The following is a 26,323-nucleotide window of genomic DNA, read 5'->3' on the forward strand; positions in this document are numbered from 1 at the left end:
TCTCTCTCTCTCTCTCTCTCTCTCTCTCTCTCTCTCTCTCTCTCTCTTTACCTATCTATCTATCTATCTATCTATCTATCTATCTCTGTTCCCACCGTTTCGAGGGGAAAATGCAAACTATTATACGGGACACAATAGGCTCGACGAAGCTTTCACTCGTTATCGGTAACGAATCGCCTTCGGCTCGTCAACAATCGGGCAAAATCGTTCGTGTTCCTGTTCCCTAACGGTGCCTTTTATCCGCGATACCTTCGAGGACTTCTGGAATTTCTATCGCGACCCAGAGGTGAAAGGTTCCGTTCGTGGTCGAGGCAACTGGGAAAAGACTGTAATTTGCAACAACAAAAGGGTCATTCTCGTCTCTATGGACGACTAGTAGCTCAATCTCGAGACGTGACCACGGATAAACGGTACGACTGGGTCGCGATTTCGAAAGGAAGACGCACGCATCGTTAGGTAACGGTGCTCCATTTAAAAAAACTCGACTGTTGGTTACATTTGCTGGAAGCGTAACATGTTCAGAATACGTCGTTACTCAGAAAATAGTACGACCTTGTTCGATCGACGAGAAGAAAATTTACGAATAATTCAGTTTATACTTTGTTTGAATATTCGTCGAGGTGCCGAAGCGGTAAGATCGGTTAAATATAAAACGCTTCGTTCGTTCCGTCAGTCGCGAACGAGTTTTCTATGCAAAACCGATCGAAAGAAAACTCTGGTCCATGTTTTGAATACATTCGAGCTAGGGAACGATGTTCCGCGAAGATCGAAACCATTGTTGCCGTTCGATTCGACGGGTTACTCGATCAGACTTCGATACAGCTGAACATTGAGAAAATTGACTAGCCCACGCTCGCGAGGACATACGCGAAACACGTACGAACGGAAGTGGCTACAAGTGACAGAGGAGCTCGTTCCAACTGGGAAAACCGGAAATTCGTATCCTCCCTCTAGCAACCCGAGAAACTGGAGGACCAAATAGCCACGGGCCATCCTCGATCTAAATTCTATCTTCCTCCAGTTTCTTCCACACTTTCCACCCTACCTGTCCGTTCTCTCGTTTCAATACCTTACATTCTTTTCTTTTCTTTTCTTTTCTTCTTCTTTTTTTTTTTGAAGTCTGTTTAATTCTCTCTCATCCATTAACGTCTTTTCTTTCCGGCACTCGCGAAACTTTCTCATTATCTCTCAGAGAGAATGCAAGCCTCTCGAGTTTCGTCCAATCGGATAGCGTTCTTCTTTTTTCCGTGATAAAGAAACGATTCCATCGAAACGGTGATTCCGATAGGTCGAAAGAGATCACTCGTGGACGTATATTCGTTAATGACTTTCCGTGTCTCGTCTAGGTACATCCACGGATGCGCGAGATGACTCGAGACCGATTCGATCTCCAACGATTGACAGGATAAATGATCGATGAAAAATTTCGTTAGGAGATCCGAACGGTCGAATGCGAGGATCGAGGGTCGACTCTTTCACGAATGACGAAAAAGCGACCATTCCCGGTGTATCGCTCGACGCTCTACCGCGAATCGGACACGGAGAGGACATTCCTTTCAAGTTTAATTCCAGTGTAATTAAAGGCACGCTCGGCCATAGAATGTCGCCCACGCGAGTCGTTACGACGATATTGTCCTCGTCGGCTATAAATTCGTGCCTCGCGGTTCTCGTGTTTCAACGACACTCGAGTTAACGATCACGCTTGGAGTTTTCAGTTATTCGTTAAAATTTCAACACTTTTACGAAAAGCATGACGAAAATTCAAGGACCGAGATATTCGGTGTAGAACATGGTAAAACGCGACTGGTAAAACGAATATTGCGGCACGTAAATGAGAACTCGTGTCTCTGTATCTCGGTTCGATCCCGCTTCCTTTTTCACAATTCATGCCAATCGACCGGATGGAAGCTTTGCCGCGATACGTGCCAATTTTCTTCATTCATCGAACGGAATGTATGCTCGACGTCGTCTAGATATTTGTTCATCTTTAAACGGAACGGATTGTAAAACGTTTGCGAGGAATGCCTATATTTCGATCGAGATCATTGCACGATAGTTGTATCTACTTTTTTTAATCGAAATATTTTGCTCTTCCTCGTTTCGTAGTTACAAGCTACGGCTACGGCTATTTCTACCTCTATCTCTACCTCTACCTCTAGCTCCGTTAAACGTTCCGAAGAGTGTAATCGTTGGAAAACTATGGGCCAAGTATCTTTCAGTGTTTAAACTGCTTTCGGATCGCTACGACTCGGTCCTCGGTTCTCGAAATGGGTCGACCTTAGCCTTTACGTTGTAATTCCGTGTCGTACACGAAACTATTACGAACGCAACAAGATAAACCATCCAACTGTACACGGATCCATCCGTTAAATAAACACATACCGGTGGATTCGCAAAAGTTTCGAAGCGTAGCGGTGTGCACTTACCCATCTATCAACGGCACGTCTCTGAGTATTCTGCGAGCCGCCGCGAGTCGATCGCCGGCATGGGCAGCGAGCAGTATCCTCGCCAGTAGCTGACCAAGGACCATCACGCCCACCACCATCCTCATCCTCCTCCTCGCTGGACCCGCAGCTTCTCCTTACTAATGTCCTCATGCCATCACCGTCGGCTGACCGGCTAGCCCGCAGGATATCTCTGTTTCTCTCAGCACCGATTCTGCGATTTCCTTCCCCTTCTCGCAATTACTTGTCGCGGTTTCTCGTCATTCTTCCCATCTCGATATCTCGCTCGCGAAATATCAAACGTTGCGATCTAGCACTTGGCAAATGTTTGTTATCGACGTTATTTCGCTCAGAGATCACCAGTTTTCGTCTCGTTCGGTCTTCCGCGTTTCATTTCGCGAGACATTTATCTTGGCGTACCCTCTTTGCGCACTCTTGGATTTCTCGCGAATCGTTTCTTCTACTTTTCAGCTACTACATTTTTTCTATCGCGTACAGACACATTTTCTTCGAGCCATTGGCCGCGTAATTGGTTAGTCGCGACTGGATTATCTATGATCGGTTTAGATAGGTTCGTTTGAACCGGCGCGGCAGTGTCTTCCGATCAGGTGCGTCTCGCGTTCGAGTCGATCGCACTCGAAAGTTTTTACTCGGAGGTTGTCGGCTGTCTCCTGCACCGAAGTAAATCGCGATTCGATATCAATCGGCTACCACCCGGTAAACTTTGACGTTTCGACATCGTCGATTCGATCTCGCAAGGTTTGCGATGTAATCGGGACGCGTGGTGGTTTTCGTTTGTCGTCAGAGCCCACCGAAAGCGGAACAGTGCATTTCGACGAGTTACGGTTTGTTGTCGATCGTCCTTTGAGCAGACTTTCGGTCGAAGGAAATCGAACCGCTCCCGCGGAAATACTCGACGCGACTATTTACTAATTACGGTCGAGAGTCTCGACTCGGTCTAAATTATTTGCTTCGCAAATCCTCGAGGGAGAGCAGCTCGTTATCTTTGTTGCGAACCGCTAGCTGGTTCGCGATCTCCTTTCCGCGATTCTATTTCGTAGCGCCCCGCTGGGTGTCGTTGAACGAGCGGTTGCGGCCAGAAGATTAATTAGCGGCGCGCGGGGAGATTGGACCAAGTTGCCCGTGGCCAGTACAGCGCGAAAAGTCCGTTTTGTTCGATCGCTTCCTTTTGGGTTGGCTGGATCCTAGATCCTGGATCGGTTGTTTCGTGACAGTCTCGGTAATGTCCGTTTCCCTTCAGCGTCCACAGGCCGAGCCGCGCTCCCGTACGGACTTTTTCATCTCGGACCGGCGGCGCGCGTTCATCTCCACGCGTCGGTGATACTCCATGGTGGTATCACTGCTATCGGTAAATCTGTCACGATTAATTTGCCACTCGATTAATTTTCTCTCGCCCTTTCATTCCGTTTCAACGTAATACGATATTTCGGTGAAAATTTGACGAAACGTTTCGACGAAATTTACGAATTTATTTCTCGCGAATGGAAGGCGGGTTGCAGCTATCAATTTTGCAAGCGTGCAAGCGGTGGCGAATAAGTGGAGGATTCGACTAGTTGCGATGGTAATTACGTTCGCGTTCTTTCAACGGACGTCACGGTTCGTATACCCGTACCCGATTAACAATTGAACGGTTCAGGGGAGCGCGGTCGAAACGGCCGAGGCAAGCATTCGGGAACCAGGCTGTTAACGTCGGCGTCGACTGCGACCAACGAGTTGGCCTGTTCATAATTACCGGTGGATACTGCCGCGTCGCGGCCGTACCGGTTATCACCCTGATACACGATATTTATCCGGCTGCCGATGATTAATTAGCGCTAACGACGTCAACGATCGCGCCCTTTGATCCTCCTTGACAGAATGACCGACGCCGATCGCAACGTCCGGTATAGTTGGTCGCGTTAGTTAAAATTTTGTTTACGCTATTACACGTACCGTTTGGTAAAAGTAGTTCTAGTTTCATTCCACGTTCTTTGCGCGCTAACGGTTCGAATAAATTTTCATTTAATGTCTTTTCGAATGAAAGGTTCTTTGAGAGATATCGGCACGTTACGATGTCGTGTTAGTCCTTTGACAAAGTACGATATATCACTGTGGAAATTGCAACGATTAACTACTCTAGCAATATTGCCGATAAATACGCGACAGATATGAACAATTAGCCGAGCAATCGATCTGTTAATTCGATAGAGGTGGTGTGTCGGCCGCGAAGCACTGGTACTGTTCCGCTGAATTATCGTAGTCTGTAAAGGAACTTTCCAAGTAGCGTACCTCGTAAAAGTTACAAAAGGAAGAACACGATTGTAGAAATGTCCGTGCGGGAGGAGCAAGCGCGGAAAAAGTTTGGATTCGTCCAAGTTCCGTCTACGTCTGCGAGCAACAAGAGAAGAAACGGAAGCTCTCTAACGCTCGATCGAACTTTCACCGTGAAAAGTGTATTGTTTCGCACGCGCGGAACGGAGTCGTTTCCGTTCGTGAAACCCGTGTCGGGATGGAGAGGGTGTTTCCACCGTGGCGGCAGAGTCGCGCGGTCCCGAACACTGAGTGTTCGCGGTCCGGAGTTGAAGACCCGACTGCTGGAAACGTACGCAGAAACTCGGTATAACCGAGGGCGCAGGCGCCCCCGTTCTTCTCCGCGATCTTCCTCTCTTCCAGTGGGATTTGATCGACTCTGTTGCACTCGAGGCTGTATCTGGTTCCTCTTCCGGAACCGTTGGCCCCTTCGACGCGACGCGCGACGTGCGACGTTCCGTATTCCGATCGTACGTCGCGGCGTCGGCGTCGGCATCGGCATCGGTTAGAAAAGATTCTGAAAATACAGTCAAGTAAAACTAAAACTACTAGATACCCTCGCAGATTCTTCTATACGTAGCTATCGTATATCGCAAGAGTCCTCAACTATAACGAAAAACTCGAATCTTTCGACTATCTTCAGCTTTTCTCCTCGAATACGGTGGCCCCTTCGATGCTTCGTATTCCGATCTCGCGTCGGTCCTCGTCCGCATTCGGCGAGCACGCCGACACCGAACCAACGCGAAATGAAGTATTTTTCGAATCGTCGCCAACTCTGTTCCGGCCTGGTGCGGAAAACTTGAGATAAAACCAGACATCGGCGTCGGCGTCTTCGCGTCATCGCAGTTACGCGAACTTGGATATTCCGCGTGCGATTTTTCCGGTTAGAGGATCCCTTTGACGATACTTTGTCAAAGGGACGAGAGATGTACACCTATAGGTGGTACGTATCGAAACGAGATCGTTAGGATTTAGCACGATTCGCGTATCTATAACCTGGTTGTTGTCAAGGTTCCTTTTTCCGACTTTTAAGAAAACGTTTCACGGGCAAACGTCTTGGTTCGGTAATCTTTTCGTCTGTTTCCCCTGGTTTGTACGTTTCCTTAGACTCTCGAGGGGTTCGAAACTCCGATACGTTATCGAGGTTAACCTTCCAACGGAAGAAACGAGACGCCTCTGACTCGGGATCTTGATTCGCCGCGAGGAAAAGTTTCATTTCCATCGCTGGTCCAGGTGACTGCCGGGTCTCGGCTCGATCGTAAAACGCGATAGCTTCGCTGCAGTCGATGGAACTCGATTAAATCTCCGAAGATAGTACCGCGTACACCAGGAGAGCCTCCTTCGCGTTTCCTTTGGTCATTCCATGACTTTTTTCGGAGGGTCTACGAATCTGGAACTCGTAGGTTGCGTTGCCACGAAAATCCGTGAAACGAACCGAATCAGCTGTTTGAAGAGGACGAATCTAATTTCGCGCGCACCAGCCTGACAAACGGATCCACCTGAGATTGCTAGCAGGGGAAAGGACATTTAGAAGTCCTTCGGCTGGACGAGCTATAGCACAACTTGTATCGAGTTACCCCTGAATCCGTTAGCACAGATTAATCTCTCTCTCTCTCTCTCTCTCTCTCTCTCTCTCTCTCTCTCTCTCTCTCTCTATATATATATATATATATATATATATATATATATATATATATATATATATATATATATATTCTTTACCTTTCCATCTTCCTCTCGCATCCGTCTCCAGTCTTCGTATCTCTTCGTTTTCCGGCTCCCTTGCTACCCCTAGACACCGAGACGTTCATTCGTCTTGTTCCTGGTCTAATGCAAATTCCGAAAAGGCTCCGCGAGCCTAGACCATAAATCAGGTTAACGTTTTCCACGTTTGCTTGGCCACGATGGGTCCTGTGTGTTTCGCACACGCCACGTACGAACGGGCTCGTCGACCACTTTCTTACGCTCCGGTAGACTCTTTCCGATGCTACGTGCATTTACGATGACTTGCTCGACAAAATTTCAAACTGTTCGTTAGGCGCGTCCGTTTGAATGTTTACGTAGAATTTTCATTTTACGAGAAACGATACGGTGTCATCGTGTTTCCATAAAAATACGCTCGAAAACAAGCTCGCTAACCGCGTATGGGAAATTTCGAGCGACGCGTGTCGCAACGATCGGTCGTCTCTGGTCGGCGATCCGGATGGTGCGAGCACGCGGTGCGCTGGCGCTGGTTGGTCCGGAAACGAGCGATTTTTCACGTTTCCCGAATCGCTGGCTTTTTCCCTTCGTTCTTGGTCAATTTGGCGTGGCCGAGCGGACGCAATTTGCTCGGTACAGCCTCCTGGAGACTGGCGCTGATCCAATGGAGAACGCGGATGGTTCGCGACCGACGCGAGGTTTAAAGGAATAGTCGCGTATTCGATTTCGTAATTGACGTTATCCTATAAAAGAAATTGGGCGTCGTAAAGAATGTAGCGTAAGGTTTCGTAATCGAATTACAGACTAGACGGCGAAAGTATTACATATAATTTGTCTGTCCTGATCGACGATGAGTCGCGTGACTGGCGTGACGCCCTTCGGCACCGACTGAAACCGGTGCGCGGTCTAGGTGTAATCGCGATCAAATTTAGACGTTTCCAGAACGGACGTAACGTTTTCTACGCTTAAAATCACGTCTACGGGAAAAGTGTCGAGGCCAACGCGATAATGACAACATCAGCCGACGTTAACGTTATAAAAAACTTAACCGTTCGGATTGCTCCCTTTAGGCATGCAATTTCGTCGGAGGAAATTACGAGATAGACGGTGGCTACAGTTTTGAGGAACGGGCAGTTGGCGTGACACTGCTTTATAATCTGTCGTGGAGAAATTGCAAATTATTTTCCAGAATTGCGAGACCAGTTTTTAACTAAACAAAATTACACGTTTTTATCCTTCGAGCAGGTTTTGCGTTGCGTTTCGAGAAATCTGCCAGAGAGGGAATTTAACTTGTTTATACGTACAAAATCATTAATTAATTCCATATAGTTAGCGGTAGCTGAAAAATATAATGTTGTTGTGGCGCGAAAACACAGGTGGAAAATGATTATATACACGGATCGATCTACATGTTTTCGGAACAGGGATGAAACGGTGACCGAATCAAACCGCGTCCACGCCCAAACTGGCGATCTCGGCGTCTAGTAACGATATCATCCGTTTTATGCGATATCTGCCATTACCTTGGCTGGTCGAATATCGATTGTATCGACCTATCGCGATGCCAGAGAATATTCGATGCGTTCTCCTGGGACGGTACCCGGAAGCGGAACGAGGTCCGAGTTTAATTGAAAATTCCGGGCTTGGATTATTTTTCAAGCTTCCTGCGATTTATCGTGGCTTTTGTAAATTACTCGTTGCTCGCATCTTTTCGATTACATGTATCGTCGCCTCTGTAACACGATAACCGAAGCCGACGGTTATTCTCATTTCTTGTACGAGTCGACAACTCGAAGGTTAATTAAAAGGTCTGTAAAGTGTGTCCATCGTCGGGTTTCCTTCTCAGACTGAAGGTGTTCCGTTGGCAAAGTGGCGAGTGGTTGACAGGAATTATTAAAACGATGGCAACGTAAATTATCCTGGCTAGATTAAGAACAAAGATGTCTCGGTTGGGGATCGAAAGGGTACGGGTTGCGTAACGAGAGGATAGGAGGCGTGGCGCGCGTACAAACATGCGGTCGCGCGTGTATATTGTACAATAGACGCTTGTGCGCGCGCGCGTTGCAGGTGCCAGATTGCGTTTCTGGCAGGATCGAGGCGCGCCGCACCTGTGAGAAATTAGCCCGAGGCACGCAGAGCGTTCCTCGAGTACCTGTCTAAGCTCGTGCACGCGTAATCGTTTGTTGCAACACGAAGAGGGCGTCAGGGTTTCCCGCTGAAAGCTACGCAAACCTTGAAACAGGATCCTTGGGAATTCCCCTTGAAACACTCGGGCGTGCATCCGAACGGGCCTTTACCGTTCGGAAGGGAGAAACAAAGGGAGAGCCACAGGGAGAAAAAGGGAGAACGACGAAGCGGAAGTTACAAGACAAGGATAACCTCCGAGAGAATGGAATCGTTCGCGACTCGGGTCTAGCGCGCAATCGATTATCGATAAATACTCGACGATTGCTCCTGATGGTCCAATTGTTGCGCGCGACGCGCGTTCTCATCGAGTCCGTGAGCTCGTCTGACCAAATTTCTCGCCGAGGAATCAACACCGCCAACAAGGAAACGTGTCTCGTACGAGTTACCATTATCGCTTCAATTACCATTGATTTTTACGAGTCTATTCGAGTCCCGTCGCAATCTTTTTAACCGTGACGAACCGTCAAACTTTTACACCTAGTCAAATACTCGAGAACTTGGCAACTGAAGGACGAGGGGAAATTAACGCAAACCTGTACGTCGCGATGCTTTTCGACGCTTAATCGGAAACGATAGAGAAAGTATTTATTTAACTTTGCCGCGTAAAGGTTACGTAGCCAATCTTATGAAAAATTTCATCGGAACTCGAGAAGAGAATACGAAACTATTAAGTTTTTTTGCGACACATTCGGCTGGAATCGTGTGTTTACAATTGGATCGAGAGGGCAATTTGTTTTTATCGAGAGCCGCGGACGATGCCTTTGCGCAACAGAGGCAAATGCTACAAGAATCCAGGAAAAAAACGTTTCCTTTGTCAGGCGCGATGATTTGTCTGTGGCGGAAAATGGTGTCTATCGAACGGTCTTGTTCGAAAGAAATCGAGCTTTCTCTCTTTGTTGAACGGTTCGTCTTTTTCACGATGTTTTCTCCTCCAATTGCCTCGACGACAACGCCGACGCCTCGTTTCGTATCTCTCCGGTAATGTTACTCTTTCTTTTTATCTGTCGTTTGGCGACCGTCAAAGGATTGAGTAACAATCATCGAGGCACGATTAACTAGTCCTTAATTGTTAATTATTATGCCTCATTCGGTATTACTGGTTGCATTCGCTGCGAGTATTTCGGTTTCCCAACATTAACTTTGACGAGTTAAATAGATGACGCGTTACAACTAACATTGCGCTTTTCTATGAATACTCGATCGAATATTTTTCGGGCCAACTGCGATGAACTCGCATTCGCCAAAATGACGAAGAAAACGGAAAGGAATAACGTGAAAGTTCAACTGGAAGTAATCTTATTCTTATCCGACCATGAACGAGTGCCGCGTTCCTGTAATTCCCTTCCGTGTTTTTCCGCGAAAAGCCATCCCTGACATCGGGTTAAAGTTGAAAACTGGCCGACTGTCGCTCTCTGCTGGACGCGGCAGTGAAAAAAAAGAAGGAAAGGAGCGACGGAAGACAAAAGAAAGTGGTTTCACGGCTGAAAATTGCAGCATTATCCCGTGGCATCGTTCCAGCATGCTTAGCGCAATTAAAGTATTTGCCGAGTGAATTATTTATGAACTCGAGGGAAAAGGGACGAAGCACTTGAAACTTGACCGTCGCGTCGCGTCGCGTTGCCGCTGGTTTACGTTTCTTTTGCGTAACTATCGGGTCCGTCTCCTCTCTGCACCCTGCCGACGCGCCGGCTCAACTTTTCTCAAGCTTTTCTTCGCTTTCTGCCAAACTTTGGTTCAAATTAATTTTGCAATTCTAACTATGATCGGTTCTCGGGTTGCAACTTTTCGTCCAGTTGCATCGATTTCAAGTATTTCGGGAAAAAAGGTAGACGCTCGTTCTAAAACGATTAAATAACCTTCTTGCGATTAACGATTGTCGCACATTTGCATGCGACGCGACAGCTGAACAGCCCTTTCGTTCCCGTTCCTGTTCCCGTTCCCGTTCCCGTTCGTTTCGTGCTTCCATTCTTCTTCGCCGTCGACATCCTATTTCCTGTTTTCTTCGTTCCGAACCTAGCTACCTCGTCCCATCTCGTCTCGTTTTGTCTCTCTCGTTAAGCGGTCGAGAACACGAGTTCCGTGGAAAAAGACTTCTCCTTTGACCCGTTTGTCGGTTACGGGCTGAATTATGGAAGCGACGGTTTCTCATTGACGAACCCTTGTACCGTTAGCTTCCGCGAAAGAGCACTTTGTATTCGCGATTTGCGTTAAGCCGCTCGTCGATCTCATTTTATTAGAATTCCTTCGTTTTCGATGTCGATTCGCGTCCAATTTTCCGCCAACTTTCGTTAGTCCAGTTCATGTTTTAACTTTTCGTTTCCGATCTACCGCTTGTTTCTTTCGAATCCGTAAGGTTGTCTTTGAACTTTGACAGTTTTTCTAAGGCAAAATGTACTCGCGAGGGACATCTGCGCTCCGTTGTTGTTACCCCTTTCCCGATTACAGCGGTACCTTGTAAACCTGCACAGCGACAAAAGATGAGGAGAATAAATTTATTCGTAAAAGTTTTCGTAAAAGCGTTTCGTTCTCGAGCAGTGGACCAACAACGCTCGATTCGAGGAAGAGATCGAAAAAGAATTCGGCGTGTTAAATTGGCCGAGCGTAACGCGAGATTCGAGCAATTCTCGACTCTTCGTTCGGGTCCCGATTTACTCGACTCCCGTCGTTCTAGCTTATCTTCCGCGGCTTCGAGCGACAAGAAAACTAAAACTGAAAAAGAACCGTTGCCCCGTCGGAATTCTTTCAAAGCACCGGCCAATGCACGCTGATAAACTTACCGGACCAATTTAAATCTCAAGATCGCAAACTCTGCAACCCCCTTTCTTCTCCCTCTCGTTTCCATTCTTCTTTCTTTTCTTTCACGCTTCGTTTCACAGAATCTATCGCGTCGAACGATTTATTAACCCATTTCATCGGCAGACGTCTCTAGTTTTGCGAATTTAGTTGGAGAATCGATTCTCGATTCGCTTCGTTACTTTTCCCACAGCTCTACTCGCTCGCGAGACGAACCATCGCGTCGCATCGCATCCCTCCAACGCATCGCTTCGATACTCTTATAATTTCCTCGAAAGCTTTCGACGAGAAACGTAAGCCTCTTATTCTTTTGCGAGATTTCTTGATCCGTTCGAGCTACAGTCATCGTCTAGTTGAGACAAACATTTGAATTTCTAATTGAATTATCGAGTGTTGTCGTGCAGCAAACGATCGTTAAATTCGACCACTTTTTCCACGGGGGAACCATCGAGTCAGACTATCGCATCGTCCGATCGATCGGATTTCAATTCGACTCGATAACGAAGAATATTAGAGTTTCGCTGAAAGTTACAAGGTAAAGCGGCATCGGGACTCGACATCGCGGAAAAATAATCTGCGAACCCTAAATTAATTTCAGACCGTGCATATTTCGATTCCATTACGAAACTTTCGTTTGTTTCGACGGAGGTCACGGAACGAGACCAAACTCGTCCTCGTTCCCGATAAGTGTCTCGTTCCGCTAAATGTCCTCGCGCGGGTCACCGTTCGTTCTATTTTTTATCTCTGGTTTATTTGACAATGAGGTAACGATATCGTCTACGATATTCAAAAGTTACTTAACGCGAATATAGGTGTAAACATACGACCCCGACGCGACGTCTGCGCGCGTATTTTTAGCTTGAAAGGTATCGTTTTGTTTTTACTACGTATGCTACAAAATACTTGAAATTATCAAACAACTATGGAAACGAATAAACAATGAAAAAAAGTTTGTTTCGTTTTACGTTGTACAATCCTAGACATAGAGAATCTATCTGTACCTCTACCTATTAATCTTGTTTCATTGTCGACAATGTTGGTCGGCAGCTCATTGTCGGAGACGAGAGTTTAAATCGATATCAGGAACTGAAAGCCGAGATTACAACACTCTCCGCGACTTGTTCGGATCGGCGCGGCGACTTATCGAAGAGAACGCGGAGAGTTTCGCTGTATTATGGGATTACGCCGGTATGATGAATTTATTTTAAGCTGTTTGGAACGTATTCAAGGTCTTTCGCTATTAGAAACACCGTAATAGTTGTTCCGACTCGAGCCTTACCTTTCGGACTTTTCATTAAACGGGCCTTACATATTTACCACGTCGAGCTTTTGGTTTATTTCCCTCGTGAATTCTCGCTGGACGAAAGATTTCCATTTTCTGTCGGAATTTCAACATCTCGAGAGCAAAGTTTAAACGTTGTCGCAGTTCGAAACTAGAATCGGACCGTTCCTTCTATCGGAGTTTTGCTACCGAGCCGGGAAGGGCTTAATAGAGGCACGGGGTCGATCGTAAACTTGAGAAAACTTTATATTTCAGAGTTGTCAACAAAGATACAATCGAGGCTGACTAACGAGGAACAATTTCCAAATTGTTGAATTTACGTTATGGCTTACAAGAAAATTTCGGTAAGACGAAAATGTTAATTTTCTGAAAAGTTTGCAGGTCTGTGGGATTTGAAGTATAGCGGATATAAAAACATAAGTAAATATAAACATTTATAAATGTAAAGTTTAAATGAGTTTTTTTATTTTTTTTATTTTCTTTTTCTTAACTTTCGTGCATTCGTTTGCACGAGTTTCAACTAATTGTGTGGGAAAATAATAAATAAGCAGCACGATTACCGAGTTTCCGCCACGTTTTCGCGACTGTGCGGGATTGCACACGCTGGGACGTTGATCGTTGTGCGATTCTGCGCACAGCCATCCGGCCGTAATTTTCATCGCGACGCCGACGTTGGCGTAGGGCGTAAGCGTTGGCATCGGCGTCGTTCTCTTTGCCTGGGCCGTCTCTTTGCTGATTGGGCACATCCGTCGATGAGTTTCCCATTCTGATCGTATCGTAGCTCTCTTTAAGAACGCGATGAACTCGGATACCGCGATCCAGCTTTCATATATTATTGTATATTATATTACTATATACCGTTACCGTTAGGCTTGACCTGGTGCCGTTTGTTCGACGGTCGGCGACAGTTCCGGGTCTTTCTTAATTTTAAGAATATCGTTGACCGGTGGGCTAGCAACGATCGTTTCGCTTTCTTCCGGAAACACGTACTCCTCGTGATTCTGAGATGCATCAAAGTAATGTCCGAGTCCTTTGAAATGTTCGTGGCCGTGTCCTTCGTAAGAGGAGTGATGATGATTTTCGTGATGTTTGTGGTGGGTTTCGTGACGATGTTCGTCGACGTGCTTGTGAGCTTCCTCGTGGGAGTGGTCATGTTTATGCTCGTGGGATGCGTGGTGTTTATGGTGTTCGTGATGTTTATGTTCCTCGTGATGATCGTGATGATGCTTGTGATCGTGGCCGTGCTTGTGCTCCTCCTTGTGTTCATGGCCGTGCTTGTGATGCTCGTGATGATGATGTTTGTGATCCTGATGGTGACCGTGGTGATGATCCTCGTGGTGACCGTGATGATGTTCCTCTTTGTGGCCATGCTTGTGCTCGTGACCGTGTTTGTGGTGATGATCCTCGTGATGGTCGTGCTTGTGATCCTCGTGATGGCCGTGATGGTGTTGCTCGTGATGTTCGTGTTTGTGCTCGTGGCCGTGCTTGTGATGATGATCCTCGTGGTGACCGTGCTTGTGTTCATGGCCGTGTTTGTGATGATGGTCCTCGTGATGACCGTGGTGATGATCCTCGTGATGTCCGTGTTTGTGCTCGTGTCCATGGTGATGCTTGTGCTCCTCCTTGTGGCCGTGTTTGTGTTCCTCCTTGTGTTCGTGACCGTGATGGTGGTGGTGATTTTCGGTTTCCTTGTGCGTATGATGATGATGATGTTCGTTAACGTGGTGATGTTCGTGATGGTGGTGGTGCTCGTTGTGATGATGGTGCTTGTGGTGGTGATGATGCTCGGCGTGATGTTTGTGTTCTTCGTGATGCTCGTGTTTCGAGTGATGTTGATGACCATGATGATGATGGTGTTGTCCGTGATGCTTGTGATCGTGGCCGTGCTTGTGTTCGTGTTTATGCTCGTGACCGTGATGATGTTTGTGATCCTCGTGATGCTTGTGACCGTGATGGTGATCGTGTCCGTGATGATGATGGTGATCGTGATGCTGCTTATGCTCCTCGTGATGCTTGTGCTCGCTGTGATGCTCGTGTCCGTGTTTGTGTTCGTGATCGTGATGGTGTTTGTGACCGTGATCGTGTTTATGTTTCGCATGATGATCGTGATGAGCGTGATGCCCGTGACGATGACCGTGGCTATGATAAAAGGAAGCCGCGCGGTGATTGTCGTATATTCTTCGTTGCGTGGGAACGATCTGTGGTCCGACAAAGGTAACGCGAGGTTCGATCGCGTGTTTTATCGGCGTCGCCGTCCCCGTCGTCGGTTCGTTAACGCGACCGACATCGACACCGACACCGACACCGCGGTTGGTCTTGGTGCTCGGCTCGAAAACAGTTCGATGGAGCGGCAAGGGTGCTCCAACGACCAGGGGCAGCGTTAGCGGTTGGAAATTTGCTGCAAGGTCACCTAATTCTCGTTTCCGGAGATGTCTCTCGGTGCTCGAGAGCGTGTTCCCGAAGTCACGGTGCGGTAACAGACGAGACGGTAGCAATTGTCGCGGGACCTTGACGAAATCGGCTAATTTCTGGTTGGTCGGTTGCAATTGCGGTCGATTCTCATCCAATGGTTTCAAATGTTGGCCAGCCACGACTGTCAGCAGCATCACCATCAGCAGCACCGGCAGCAGACCGATGGCTGAGACCAACGCCTCGAATTAAAGAAACGGAACATTTTAGAAGTACGCTTTACGTATGCTTTTAATCGATATGTACCTACATAGTTTCGACTATCGCCAACGAATAATTTCCTTTGAATAGGCGATCATCGCCTAGTAGAGCGAGACACCTCGATGATCGCATCGTTCGATCAAACGATACTCTCGATAATTAACCGAACAATCGGTTTTTTATTTACTTTATATAATTCGATCACGAGCACGAAAGCACCGGGCACGGTGGAGCGGTGAAACTAATTTTCGAAAATCGCCTAGCCGCAAGTAAATTTATTATGATACGATGCTCGCGCGCCGGACGCTAGCTCGGCTAACCGAAACAATAAAACACCGTCGAGGTCCGCGAGCCATTTTGGCTGGCGCATGGCGCTCTCGCGTTTTCTCGTTGTCATGCCCGTGCGAAACGAACACGCCCGAGCGGAAGAACCGGAGATAATATTCGGTAAATTGTCGCCGGGTTCGTTTTAGCACGTTTTGCTTTTCTTACCGCGTCGCGTCGCGTCGCGTCGCGTCGCATCGCGTGGTTCGCCGAGGGATGCTGGAGACGTCAGCCAACTCTAAACGAGAATTGAAATCGAACTTGAATTTTGCGAAGAAAATCAGCAAAGTCAGCTGTCTCGAACGCATCGAATAATAGATGACGAATAAAAAATATGTATGCCGGTTTAGGTATTCGCAAGTGATTTCGATCAATTTCCTGTTAGATTGTGATAGATTGCAACTATTATGGTCATCCAGTATAGCGGCACGTTCTTTTTTAGCATCAAAACGGACTATTACGACGCGTTTCATCCGATTCGAACAAAACCTCCACTTACCTAGCCATTACGCGGCAAAGAATTTTAAACCAGCATTCCATTTTGGGCTTAGCTTGGTGCAAACAGATATCTTATTTTTACCCAAAACGAAATCAAAATGTCAACTATGCTTGACAACGAAAGGGAACTTACCATCGTCGCCATGTTGCCGTTATTTCCTGGTGTATCCTATGAACAACTGGATGTCGATACCCTGAGACAACGTACTTTTATAGAGACTAGTTGACCATCGGTACTTTCTTCCGTGCTAAGCACCAGTGTCGTTTACGACGGAGCCTAATGTTTTAATCGCCGTCGTAATACCCGCCGGACCGCGACCAGTTCCGATCACCCACCGAATTTCCTTCGTAACCGATCCGCGTTCCGCAAACACTGTTTCCGGCGCGATAAAAAAATTCGGTAGCCGATGTTCCGTCCGAAGGAACAAAAGACACGAGACATTCGTTGGTACTTTTATGGCATTTTCGCGAGAACAGACTACTTTCGGAAAATAACATGTTCCGGTTATCGATCACGATCACTCGGAATCTTCGTTTTACGTTTTTCGTTTTACATCTTTCGCGCGCATGCCTGCAAATACTTGGACCACGATTAAATTATCGACGTAGCTGTCCGTTCAACCAGAAATGAAATAACCGTTGCGTTGATACGTATGTAATTATTTTATAATACAAATTAATGCATTGATATACATGCACAAGTATTTTCCAGCCGTTTCGTTTCGTTTCATTTCGTTTCGTCTCGTTTCTCTTGTTTGATGATCGTGTAAAAAACGCGATCAATTTGCCGGTCCCTTCGGTATATTACAAAGCGCCTAAAATTTCAGCGTATTCTGTGTTTTTTCTCTTAGCCTTCTTTTAAATACCACGACGTATCCACGCTGGAAAGTTGAAATGTTTCGCGCACTGAGAGTGATAATCGCGACGTTGTAAACTGTTGGTGTTCGTCTGAGCCTTTGTCGATATTCGATGAAAGAAAATCATTCCGTTCGAGGTAATTCAATTCCACAAAAGGCCTCGAGCGCGCAAACGGGCTAACGTTTTTCGCACGTAAAGCAAACGTTCTCCGAACGACTTCGGAAAGCGACTTTATTGGAAAGAGCCCGTGGACGTCGTTTCCGACTACGGAACATTTTCATTTTCGCTAGGACCAGCGGATATAGAGGAAGTAGCGACGACCTCGTTTTGTATTCGACGCGACGTCGCGCCGATGCGACGCGATGGGCCGAAACTTTTCTCGTGTCATCTCGTCTCTTCGGATTAAAAGAATAACGCAACGTGTGCTCTATCTCGAGCTGTTTGCCGCAACTCGCAAGTTAGTAAGTCCGATTTCTGTTTACGATTAGTTGAACGTCTAAACTTTCTTTGATTTTATACTTTGAGCTTTTCTATTATCGGGTTAGTAGTTGATTTTGAATCGTAAAGATTCTACCGTATACCATACATTTTCTACATCTACAGTGTTTCGAGTTGTAGCTTTTACTTGATCGTTTGAATTCGTGGACCGTCACCTTTCGGTTCATTCGAGAAATTGAAAGAAAATTGACTCCATCTGTTGTAACGTTCCCAGTGGAATACCAGGCGGCGATAGAACGGCTAAACGAACAACGATTTATGAAATCGTCGGTCGAGGATGAAATGGCTTTTCCATCTCTACGTCAGAGTTGATAAAGCATGGTCAACCAAGTGCCGGAATAATCGTATTGTACACGTCCACCGGGGACCGATAAAATTTCGGCTGTCGCTAACCCAGCCCACACGTGCCGTTTTATTGTAACGCGAACGACGGAACTTTTTCATTGCAACATTTGTTCAACGAATCAGCGTGAATCGATAATCGCCGAGCATATGTGTCCGTTTTTCAGAACGAAAGAGAATTAAATGAACTTTTTAATTGCGAGATTCTCCCAAACGGGACCATTTTTACGTGTCTCCTGATACGTCGAATAACAACAATTTGCCAATAATGCATGAATCGATGTTACGTATCGGTGACATTGTCGACCGATAGCAATTTGTACAATTTTCAATCGATGGAATAACGCATAGCTACGACTCAACTAGAGCGTAGCTTCTAGTCGGTTCCACGGTGATGTATCGCGAACACAGCAACCCGATCGAACGTGCGAGAAACTCGGCAAAGCTTTTAGTAGCGATTAGCGCTCGTAATATTTGTTTAATGCTCACAGCACAAGAGAATCGGAGAAAGAGGGGGTCGGTACACGTAGAGCGAGGTCTCGCAGTTTTCGGCCCGCTCGCGCTCTTTTCTCTACTTCTCTTCTCGCCTCCCGCATCGGAATCGGCGTCGTTTCTCCTTCGAAGCTTTCGCATTAACGGCGTTCGCGTAATTATTTCCGCGGGATTTTCTTGGTGTAATTTCGCGTGGACAATAAGAGAAAGCTCGAGCGAATCGATCGACCGACCAGTTGAATAAACCAACCGACCGACATTACGCGGATATTACGTAACGTTGTTCGTTCAAAGAACATAAGATACTTGAGATATATTGCACTCGAATTAATTTTCTCCAAGTCGTTCTTTACAAGGAACGGTAATTTATACGCGCTTTAAGGGTTTCGGGGGTGTATCGGTACTCTGCTTTTGCTCGAGTACGCTATGCGAATGTAATTAGAAGCAATAAAAGGATTCTCGTTGACGCAAACGTTAATGTTATCGATTTAACCATTAGCACGGACACTAGAGTATTTACTGTTAGCGATATTTGTACTTACCGTGAACCTCGGTAACAACGGATATTCTTGAAACAGAGCCATTTTATGCTGGCAGAACTCGGCCCATTAAATAGGGTTTCGCGATGAACGACATAGCCCGATGACGCGTCGACGTCGACGTCGTCGTCGCGTCGTGCGTCGCTGACCCCGGAGAATTAATTCTCGATAATTCGTCAGCCTTCTCGGCGACGATTTATCCGAACCGAGGTTGACCGAGTTCCTTCGACGATCGTGCCAGGAAAAAAGGGGCTCGTTAGTCAGCCCGAGCGTAATAAATGCAACTGCAGGGGCGATGATAATTACGGTCGTTCGTGAACGCTGACGCCCCCGCGTTTACTAGATTTTTATGTTTTCCGCGGTCGATTTTACCTCTCTACGGGAAACTACTAATTACTCACGATGAAATACGAGTTGAAGTGTATTTTTCACGAGTAATGGTACTTTTTGATTTATCGTGTTTCGCAATTAAGATGTCGCAACGAGACATTTAATAGCTCGGACGATTCGATTTGTTATTTGGTTAAGCTCGAGATGCACGAAACATCGGGAAATAATTTCTTTTTCGATCGTTTAAATGAAATTGACGCGATAAAGGGGTAAAGGTAACGGACTAACGAACGGTGTCTCGTGTTTCTCGACCATCGGATCGGTCGCTAAAAGCTCCGAGTTCGCATTCCATCGACGCCTCGGGAATGGACGAAGAAACGGGCCAAGATTTCGCGAGCCCTTTATCGCGTTTACTTCGAGAGGAGGGATTTGCAATTCCGAAGCGTTAAACTCGCGGCTAAACCGTGAACAATTCGTTTCCTTGTAAAGAGGAGTCAAAGGATGGAGTATCGCGATTCGTCGGAGCTCGAAGAGAGTCGTAGCCTCAGTTATGTAAAGCGGGCACCGGTTAGAAATTCGTTGGGAGTTTCAGGAATTATCCCGGCTAGAGGAATGCTTCGACCTGGCCTACGCGGTACCTTCCTACATTTCGAATTCCGCGATACTCGATCGCGCTTCGAGTTCTTACAATTAGAGAGTTGCCAAGTATTTCGGAATCGAAGTTGCGTTACGTTGGGTTCCGTCGCGAACAGTGGTCAGTTCGAGGCTTCTCTCCGTTCCACGAGTTGGAAAGAGGGTATAAAGAAGAGGCGGGTTAGCGGTATCGTACGGAGCGTGCTTCTCTTAAAACCATTAGCCACTCGCGAAGAAAGAATTCTCGATTCCCCTCTCAGAACCCACCCTAAAATCGTGCCGACTCGGAAGGAAGGAATAGCGCTGGAATAGGACGAACCAAACCGAACATCTTCTCACGAAATGCAGGATATCTCGGTTCGCTATTCGAATCGTTGCAATCTTATCGACAAGAGGCGACATTCGGTACACGTCCGCAAACGCACGTGATCGTTATTTCAGGTTTTCCTCTTTTCTCCACGGGATCATCTCTCCCTGTTCTCGTTCCCGACATCCAATAGCCAAGTACTAGCCGGAAATTACCGGTAATTCCGACCACCACTCGAAGCGTGCATTCTTTCTTCGCTCTAACTTGTTCGTTTGCCTTTCCGTTCGAGATCTCTCTTCGTACTCCATGGAACCGATTCAACGACCGACAATGTTCTCGGTGATTCTGTCGTGGCCGATTAAAAGAAACACGAACCGTCCGGCCACGGCGGAAGGTGGCCTGCGTTAAGGTAATTACGTTCGTTTGGTTAAATTGAAAATCGAGCCCTATAATTGCGTTTCGCGGAATGGCCCGTCGTAAAGTCCTCGCTCGACGAGACGTTTCGCTCTGTTCGGCCTTCCGTCTGAGAACCGTTTCCCGTCTCGCCAAGCTTTCGGAGTTGCAGCGAGCTCCGACCGAGTCTCGCCAGCTTATTCCACCGAATGGTAACGTCGACCGACTAATTTCCTAGAAACCGTTGACCTGCGAATTACTTTTTCGCCGATATGGAATCGCACGTTTCCTTCTTGTGTTTGTTTACGTGTAACCATTGCGATTCACGCACGAATCATTTCACAATCGCGATCGACGTTTCGCGTGAATTCGAACGAGATGTGTTTAAACGTAATACGACGGTACAACATTTGTATAGAACCAAGAAGAAAATTTGCGGTTCTCCGAGTTCGGGTAGAATGGCGCGCTCGACCTCGTAAAATAGAAGGAATCCCAAGGGCGAGGAAAGCCTAAGAGATGTACGGGTACGATTCGATGGCGAACGAGACTTGGTTGGCGTTGGTTGGTCCGTAGGACACTCACCGTGGGGTTCTCAGCGCTACCGAATCCGTGTTAGGCTATCGTTATCCACCGTGCTGGAACTCTCAGGTCGACCATTGATTTACCTTGCTGTCAAAGTTTTATCGGTTCGTTGATCGATATCCCTTCGGCCAACGAGTACCAATGTCTCGGTCTCGAACGAATCCGAGTCGCCTCGTTCTATCTAGTAATAACTAATAACTAAAAGTAAAGGTATCGTGTGTATATCGGGAACGGTTAAAACTTCATTTTCGTATCGCGTATAAATCGTTGGAGCACGAAACCGTACGATACGAAGCGATGTCGTGCTTCTTGGCCGGATCGCATAAATCGTGCGATATTTACGATCGCGTCACGCGTTCTTTTCCATGTAAAATTGGAGTCGCGTTCCTGTCGCGAGTTCAATTGTTTAAAACTGATACGCTTTCGCGTGGTGAAGCGGTGTACCGAATCGGATCGTGTCTAAATAATGGCTCGGCCTCTAGCGTCCGGCTTTATTCTACGGTTGGTGTCGAAGAGACGACCATAAATTCGTTCGCATATTCGTACGCGGTTGGAGCCACGTTTGCCGTTAGACTGGCCCGAGAACTGCTGCTACGAGTAAATTATAATCCATGTCACGCGATCTGCTGGAAAATCGCTCGTGTCGCAACTGTCCCTGTCGCAAAGGCATCGAAAGTTGCCAATTGTTTACGTTAAAATTGATAAGTACAGCGACAGGGTAGGGAGGGATGCGGAAAAAATGTAACGATCGGAGGTGTTTTAGAACCAAGGATTCCGAGAAAGAAAGCAACGGAAACAAAGAATCTGCAATATACGCCAATGCGACGGTGAAAAGGTTAAATATTTACGCCGTCTAGCTGCGGCGACGTCTCGCGCACCGCGAACGAAAATTCCAATTGCAAGAACAGTTCGGCCAATTAAATCCACCATTTGTCTTTGGTAGTCGTCGTCTTTGGTAATCCGCGGTCGGGAAACTTTTCCAGCGTTCCCAGTACGGCCCGAATGCTTACGAGTCCTCAAGTCCTCTCGCTCCCAGTCACGACAGCGTCCCCGCGGGAATAAAGAACCAAAGTCGTTTTCCTCCGGCTTCAAATTGACCTGGGACCTGCCTCTCCACCCAGATCTCATAAATATTTAAATCTAATGAACTTTACAGCTAGCCTAGATTCAAATCAAGCTTTCCTCGCAGCCTTTCCTTATATACCTGTATGTATTATTCGACTACCTCGTAACGTTGATCGAGGACGAACGACCAACGACTTTTCGTTTCGTCCAGCGGTGTAGTCGTCGATGTCTCCGCGTCGGCAAAGAAAATGGTTTGCCCGTTAACGAGCGTCGCTTGCAACGTAAGAAGCATTTTTCGTTTCGATCGCCGACAAAAATTCGCTCAGCTACTAGCCGGACCGAATCTGCCCGGAAATGCCGTAGACTTTGAATAACGGTTCGCCGTGATTGCACCGGTTGCCAGCCCCTGTGTGCTTATTAAGGTTCGGTTTGTAAATAACGGGTACGTCGAGGTGGGCTCGGCCGGCCCGGCGAAACGCCGAAACACCGAATTTAGAACGGGTTGCCGTGGAACCGGGAGAATTACGACGTGTCGTGGAAATTTTGCTTTATCGGCCAGATGGAATTATGGCGTCCTGGCTTCTCGGCGACTGCGACTGCACGGATTCACCGGCCGCCCCGGAAGGATTTCGAATATCGCGATAACAACACACAGCCTTCCGCAACTATCGAATCCATTTTTCCTCCACACGCAATCTTTGCATCTTATTTATCGTTTTCGTTTCAGCGCTATCCTTTCTCTTAATTTCGCTAAAAGAAATGTTTTTTTAATCGAAATAAAAATATCGAACGGAGAGGTATCGTACAAACGGGTACCACGTGACACGCGAACAACCTCGCTCGTCGCGTCGACGCAGACGTTAGGTTCCACTCTATTTTCTCCAGGGGATCGTAACAAATACACTGGCGCGCCTAACCAACAGCAAAGAAACATTACCGACAGGTATGCCGCACCGGGTGCAATATTGAGCTACCCCGGAGGGTCCACGTCGTAATTAAAGCACTGAATTATTCGTCGACTCGACGAAGCTGGTGTGAACGTCGTTAGCGTCGACGACCGGCGCGGCGCGGTGCGCGCCGTAAACATCGGCCCTTCTCGTGAATTATACCGTATGCTTACCACTCTTTGGCGCAACCCTCCGCCCTGTCTCGATATTGTTTGGAAACTGTGTCGACGAATCCGATTCTCGCGACTACGCCAGCAAGAATATCTGATCCCAATCTTACTCCCACATCTCCGACCTTTATTCCCACAGTTATTTTTTAAGCCTAACGTATTTTTGTATCGCGCAAGTATTTCGCGTACCGCGAATCGTTTCGAGACTGCCAAATATTGGTACGTATCTTATCTTCGAATGTACCACCGACGAAATAACGCGCGCTCGCGCCGAGTCTAAACACCGACGCGAGATTATTTTGCGATGAAAGAGTAGCTCGAGATGAATCATCGCGAAGGTAATGGACTTTTAACGAGCTAACCGTGCTTCGTAGCTTCTTTGTCTCCTGATTCTATAATTCTTTAACTGTCTCGTGTCGACACTAACTTTTAAACGGTCCAACTTTATCTGTTTAACTTTGATCCTCCGACTGGAACTTTTAACTCGCGTTTCTCTACTCCCCTTATTTCCGCGAAATCTCATTATCGACATTTTTATATTTTACATCGACTCACGTTTGGAAGCATCCCGATGAGCACGACCAACTATTGGCTCCAGCTAGTATCCACCGTTTTCGTTAAACGTAACCGTAAACCTAAGTATAAATTCCGAATTGCGATTCGATTACGATTACGATTAAAGTTGATACAGACGTGTCTCGACACGACACGACAGATGGTAATTGTACCGAGTCAGAGCAGCTGGCACGGAGTCACGTACAGCCAAATTTTGCCACACCCGACCCGATGCGATTATTTAGCAACGGCGATCGCAACATTTTTTAGTTCCGGTATCGATATTAATTCATATCGTTGACAAGCCAACAATTCTACCGGAGCTCAATGTAAATACACGGGTGCGAAATAAACGCGTGAAACGTATTTGACGCTTAGCCCCGTTGCGACCATTTAGCTCTTGTGTAAATATTACGCGGAAACCGCCGACGGCGGCCACTAGCTGGTATGGTTTTGCGTCGGTCGGTTATTACATTTAACGTATCCGTATAAAAGTATATATCGTTAAATATTGTATATACGATACGAATTTCGTTACGATTACGATTACGATTACGATCCAGTTTGAAAAACAAATAAAATGGATTCGCGTTCAAGTTGAACGATGGTTCGAAACGACATTGTAATTCGATCCAGTGTTCGCAAATTACCAGCGAGTCTACGAAACAGCCTTAATTTATGCGGGATGCAACGCCACATTAACATCGAATAATTAATCAGCAAATCCAGCGTAATCGTTGCTATCGAGTTACGGTAATCATGGCTGCTTTACATACTTTCTACGCAACGAATTAGCTCGTGTCCATCCATTGACCCAGGCGCAGCCGATATCGATACCGCCAATCGATGGTTTAAGTGTTCGCCTCGTTGAGCGAGAGGGTTATGGAAAATCGATGAAATCGGTTATCGGGCGTGATCGAGGACGGAAGACTTTGTCTTTGATCGACAAGACGATAACGTTAGTCTCGTCAGAGGTTGCTTAATTACGGTTCTATTGTTATCATCGGCAGATGTCGACCACCGTTAGAGCACACAAGTTAGCGTCACTTTGGTACTCGAGGCGACAAGTAAACGCGACCACTTCCGCGCAACGTTCCCAGTAAGCCCAATCTACTAAATCGGTAATTACATTCGTCTCGGCCGCTATCGTCTCTAATAATCTAATAATAGACCATACCGAGCATTAAATGGCAACTATTAAATGAGAATAACTTGCATTTCTCATATTTTACAAACTAACGATAAATTTCGAATGAATCGAGTATTAAAATTTAGTTATTCGCGCGTCATTCTTGAAATATTATCGTCAAGTTGTAGTCGAAATGTTGGATTACACGTAGCGTGTTCGCTAAATCGTTTCTTTTCGCGTTTCGATTACGCTCGTAGCTAGAGTATAGACTATAGCTGATGATTATTCCAACGAGCAAATCGTCCGTGCCGGCAACTAGGTACTCGCTTTGAGAACGTGACACTGTCGCGAATATCGTACCACTTATTTGTTAAAGGCAAATATGGATACTCGCCGAAGCGTTTGCAGTGGGTGGACGCAGGCTCGAGACTAATTACCGAACTCGCGACCTACCCTATCGTTATTCGCCCGGTTAAAATTCGAATTAGGGACCGAGGCGCCGCGGCCGGAGCAGATTACACGTGTCCGATATCGGAACCAATCGCCTACCGTGGACAGCGATTAATTTGCCTAATCCGGCAGAGGATTAGTCGCGGAAGCTAGACCCAACAATAGTTTAGCGACGCGATAATAACGGTTAACAATCTTAATCGAACAACCTTACTCGGACCCGCGACCTTCCGATCGATCCAATTCTACACCTTGCGAGAAAAGTAAATTTTTGTCAAAAATCATCGAAATAGAAACACGGCTAAACGGCCATGTAGCAAATGTATGTTACACAAAGAATTTCAGATTTCATACGAACCGTACCAAACCATGGCGGACTAATTTTCCTCGATAACAATGGAAAATTGACGAAACTTTGACGAAACGGACTGGACCACCCATTCCCGTCGGAACAAACTTTGCTTGATATTTTGCAACGCTCCCCGATTGGTAGATCGGCCCCGTGCTAGCATTAATTTAGATTAGTCCGATGCCAGTGTAAAACTAGAGGCGAAACTAGTTTAGTCTTGGACCCTCGGGAGTGCTTTGAAAACTAAGCACCGGTTGCGCGCTGTTTATTATATGATATATGAGACGAGTCACTTTACGTTACGAATCATTCATTCGCGCTACAAGACTGCACGTCGCGTCGCGTCGCGTCGAGTCGCGTCGACCGTTTCCTTTTTGGCTGAAATACCATTCGCCATACTATGTATTATACACGTGTATTTATATTCATCGTATTCACCGTTCGCAAAACAACGGTCTCAAAGTCGCTTATCGAG

General features: G+C 46.7%; 2 protein-coding genes across 2 annotated transcripts in view; both read right to left on the minus strand.

Annotated features, from left to right (window-relative positions):
- Window positions 1–2,815, minus strand: part of LOC128887644 (dipeptidase 1) — a 42,014-nt gene extending 39,199 nt beyond the window's left edge. Inside the window, exon 1 of the mRNA XM_054143759.1 lies at window positions 2,427–2,815. Within this exon, the coding sequence (XP_053999734.1) occupies window positions 2,427–2,551 (125 nt within the window). The 5' untranslated portion in view covers window positions 2,552–2,815. The remainder of the gene's footprint in view (window positions 1–2,426) is intronic.
- Window positions 2,816–12,663: 9,848 nt separating this feature from the next.
- LOC128887736 (sarcoplasmic reticulum histidine-rich calcium-binding protein-like) lies at window positions 12,664–16,354 on the minus strand. Its single transcript, XM_054143939.1, has 2 exons — window positions 16,343–16,354; window positions 12,664–15,368 (listed from the first exon to the last, which is right to left on the minus strand). The coding sequence occupies exons 1-2, from the start codon at window positions 16,352–16,354 to the stop codon at window positions 13,584–13,586; spliced, it is 1,797 nt and encodes a 598-aa protein (XP_053999914.1). The 3' UTR covers window positions 12,664–13,583.
- Between the last annotated feature and the right edge of the window lie 9,969 nt (window positions 16,355–26,323).

The sequence above is a fragment of the Hylaeus anthracinus genome, unplaced genomic scaffold (genome assembly GCF_026225885.1).
Source record: "Hylaeus anthracinus isolate JK02 unplaced genomic scaffold, UHH_iyHylAnth1.0_haploid 11989, whole genome shotgun sequence".
Taxonomy (NCBI): domain Eukaryota; kingdom Metazoa; phylum Arthropoda; class Insecta; order Hymenoptera; family Colletidae; genus Hylaeus; species Hylaeus anthracinus.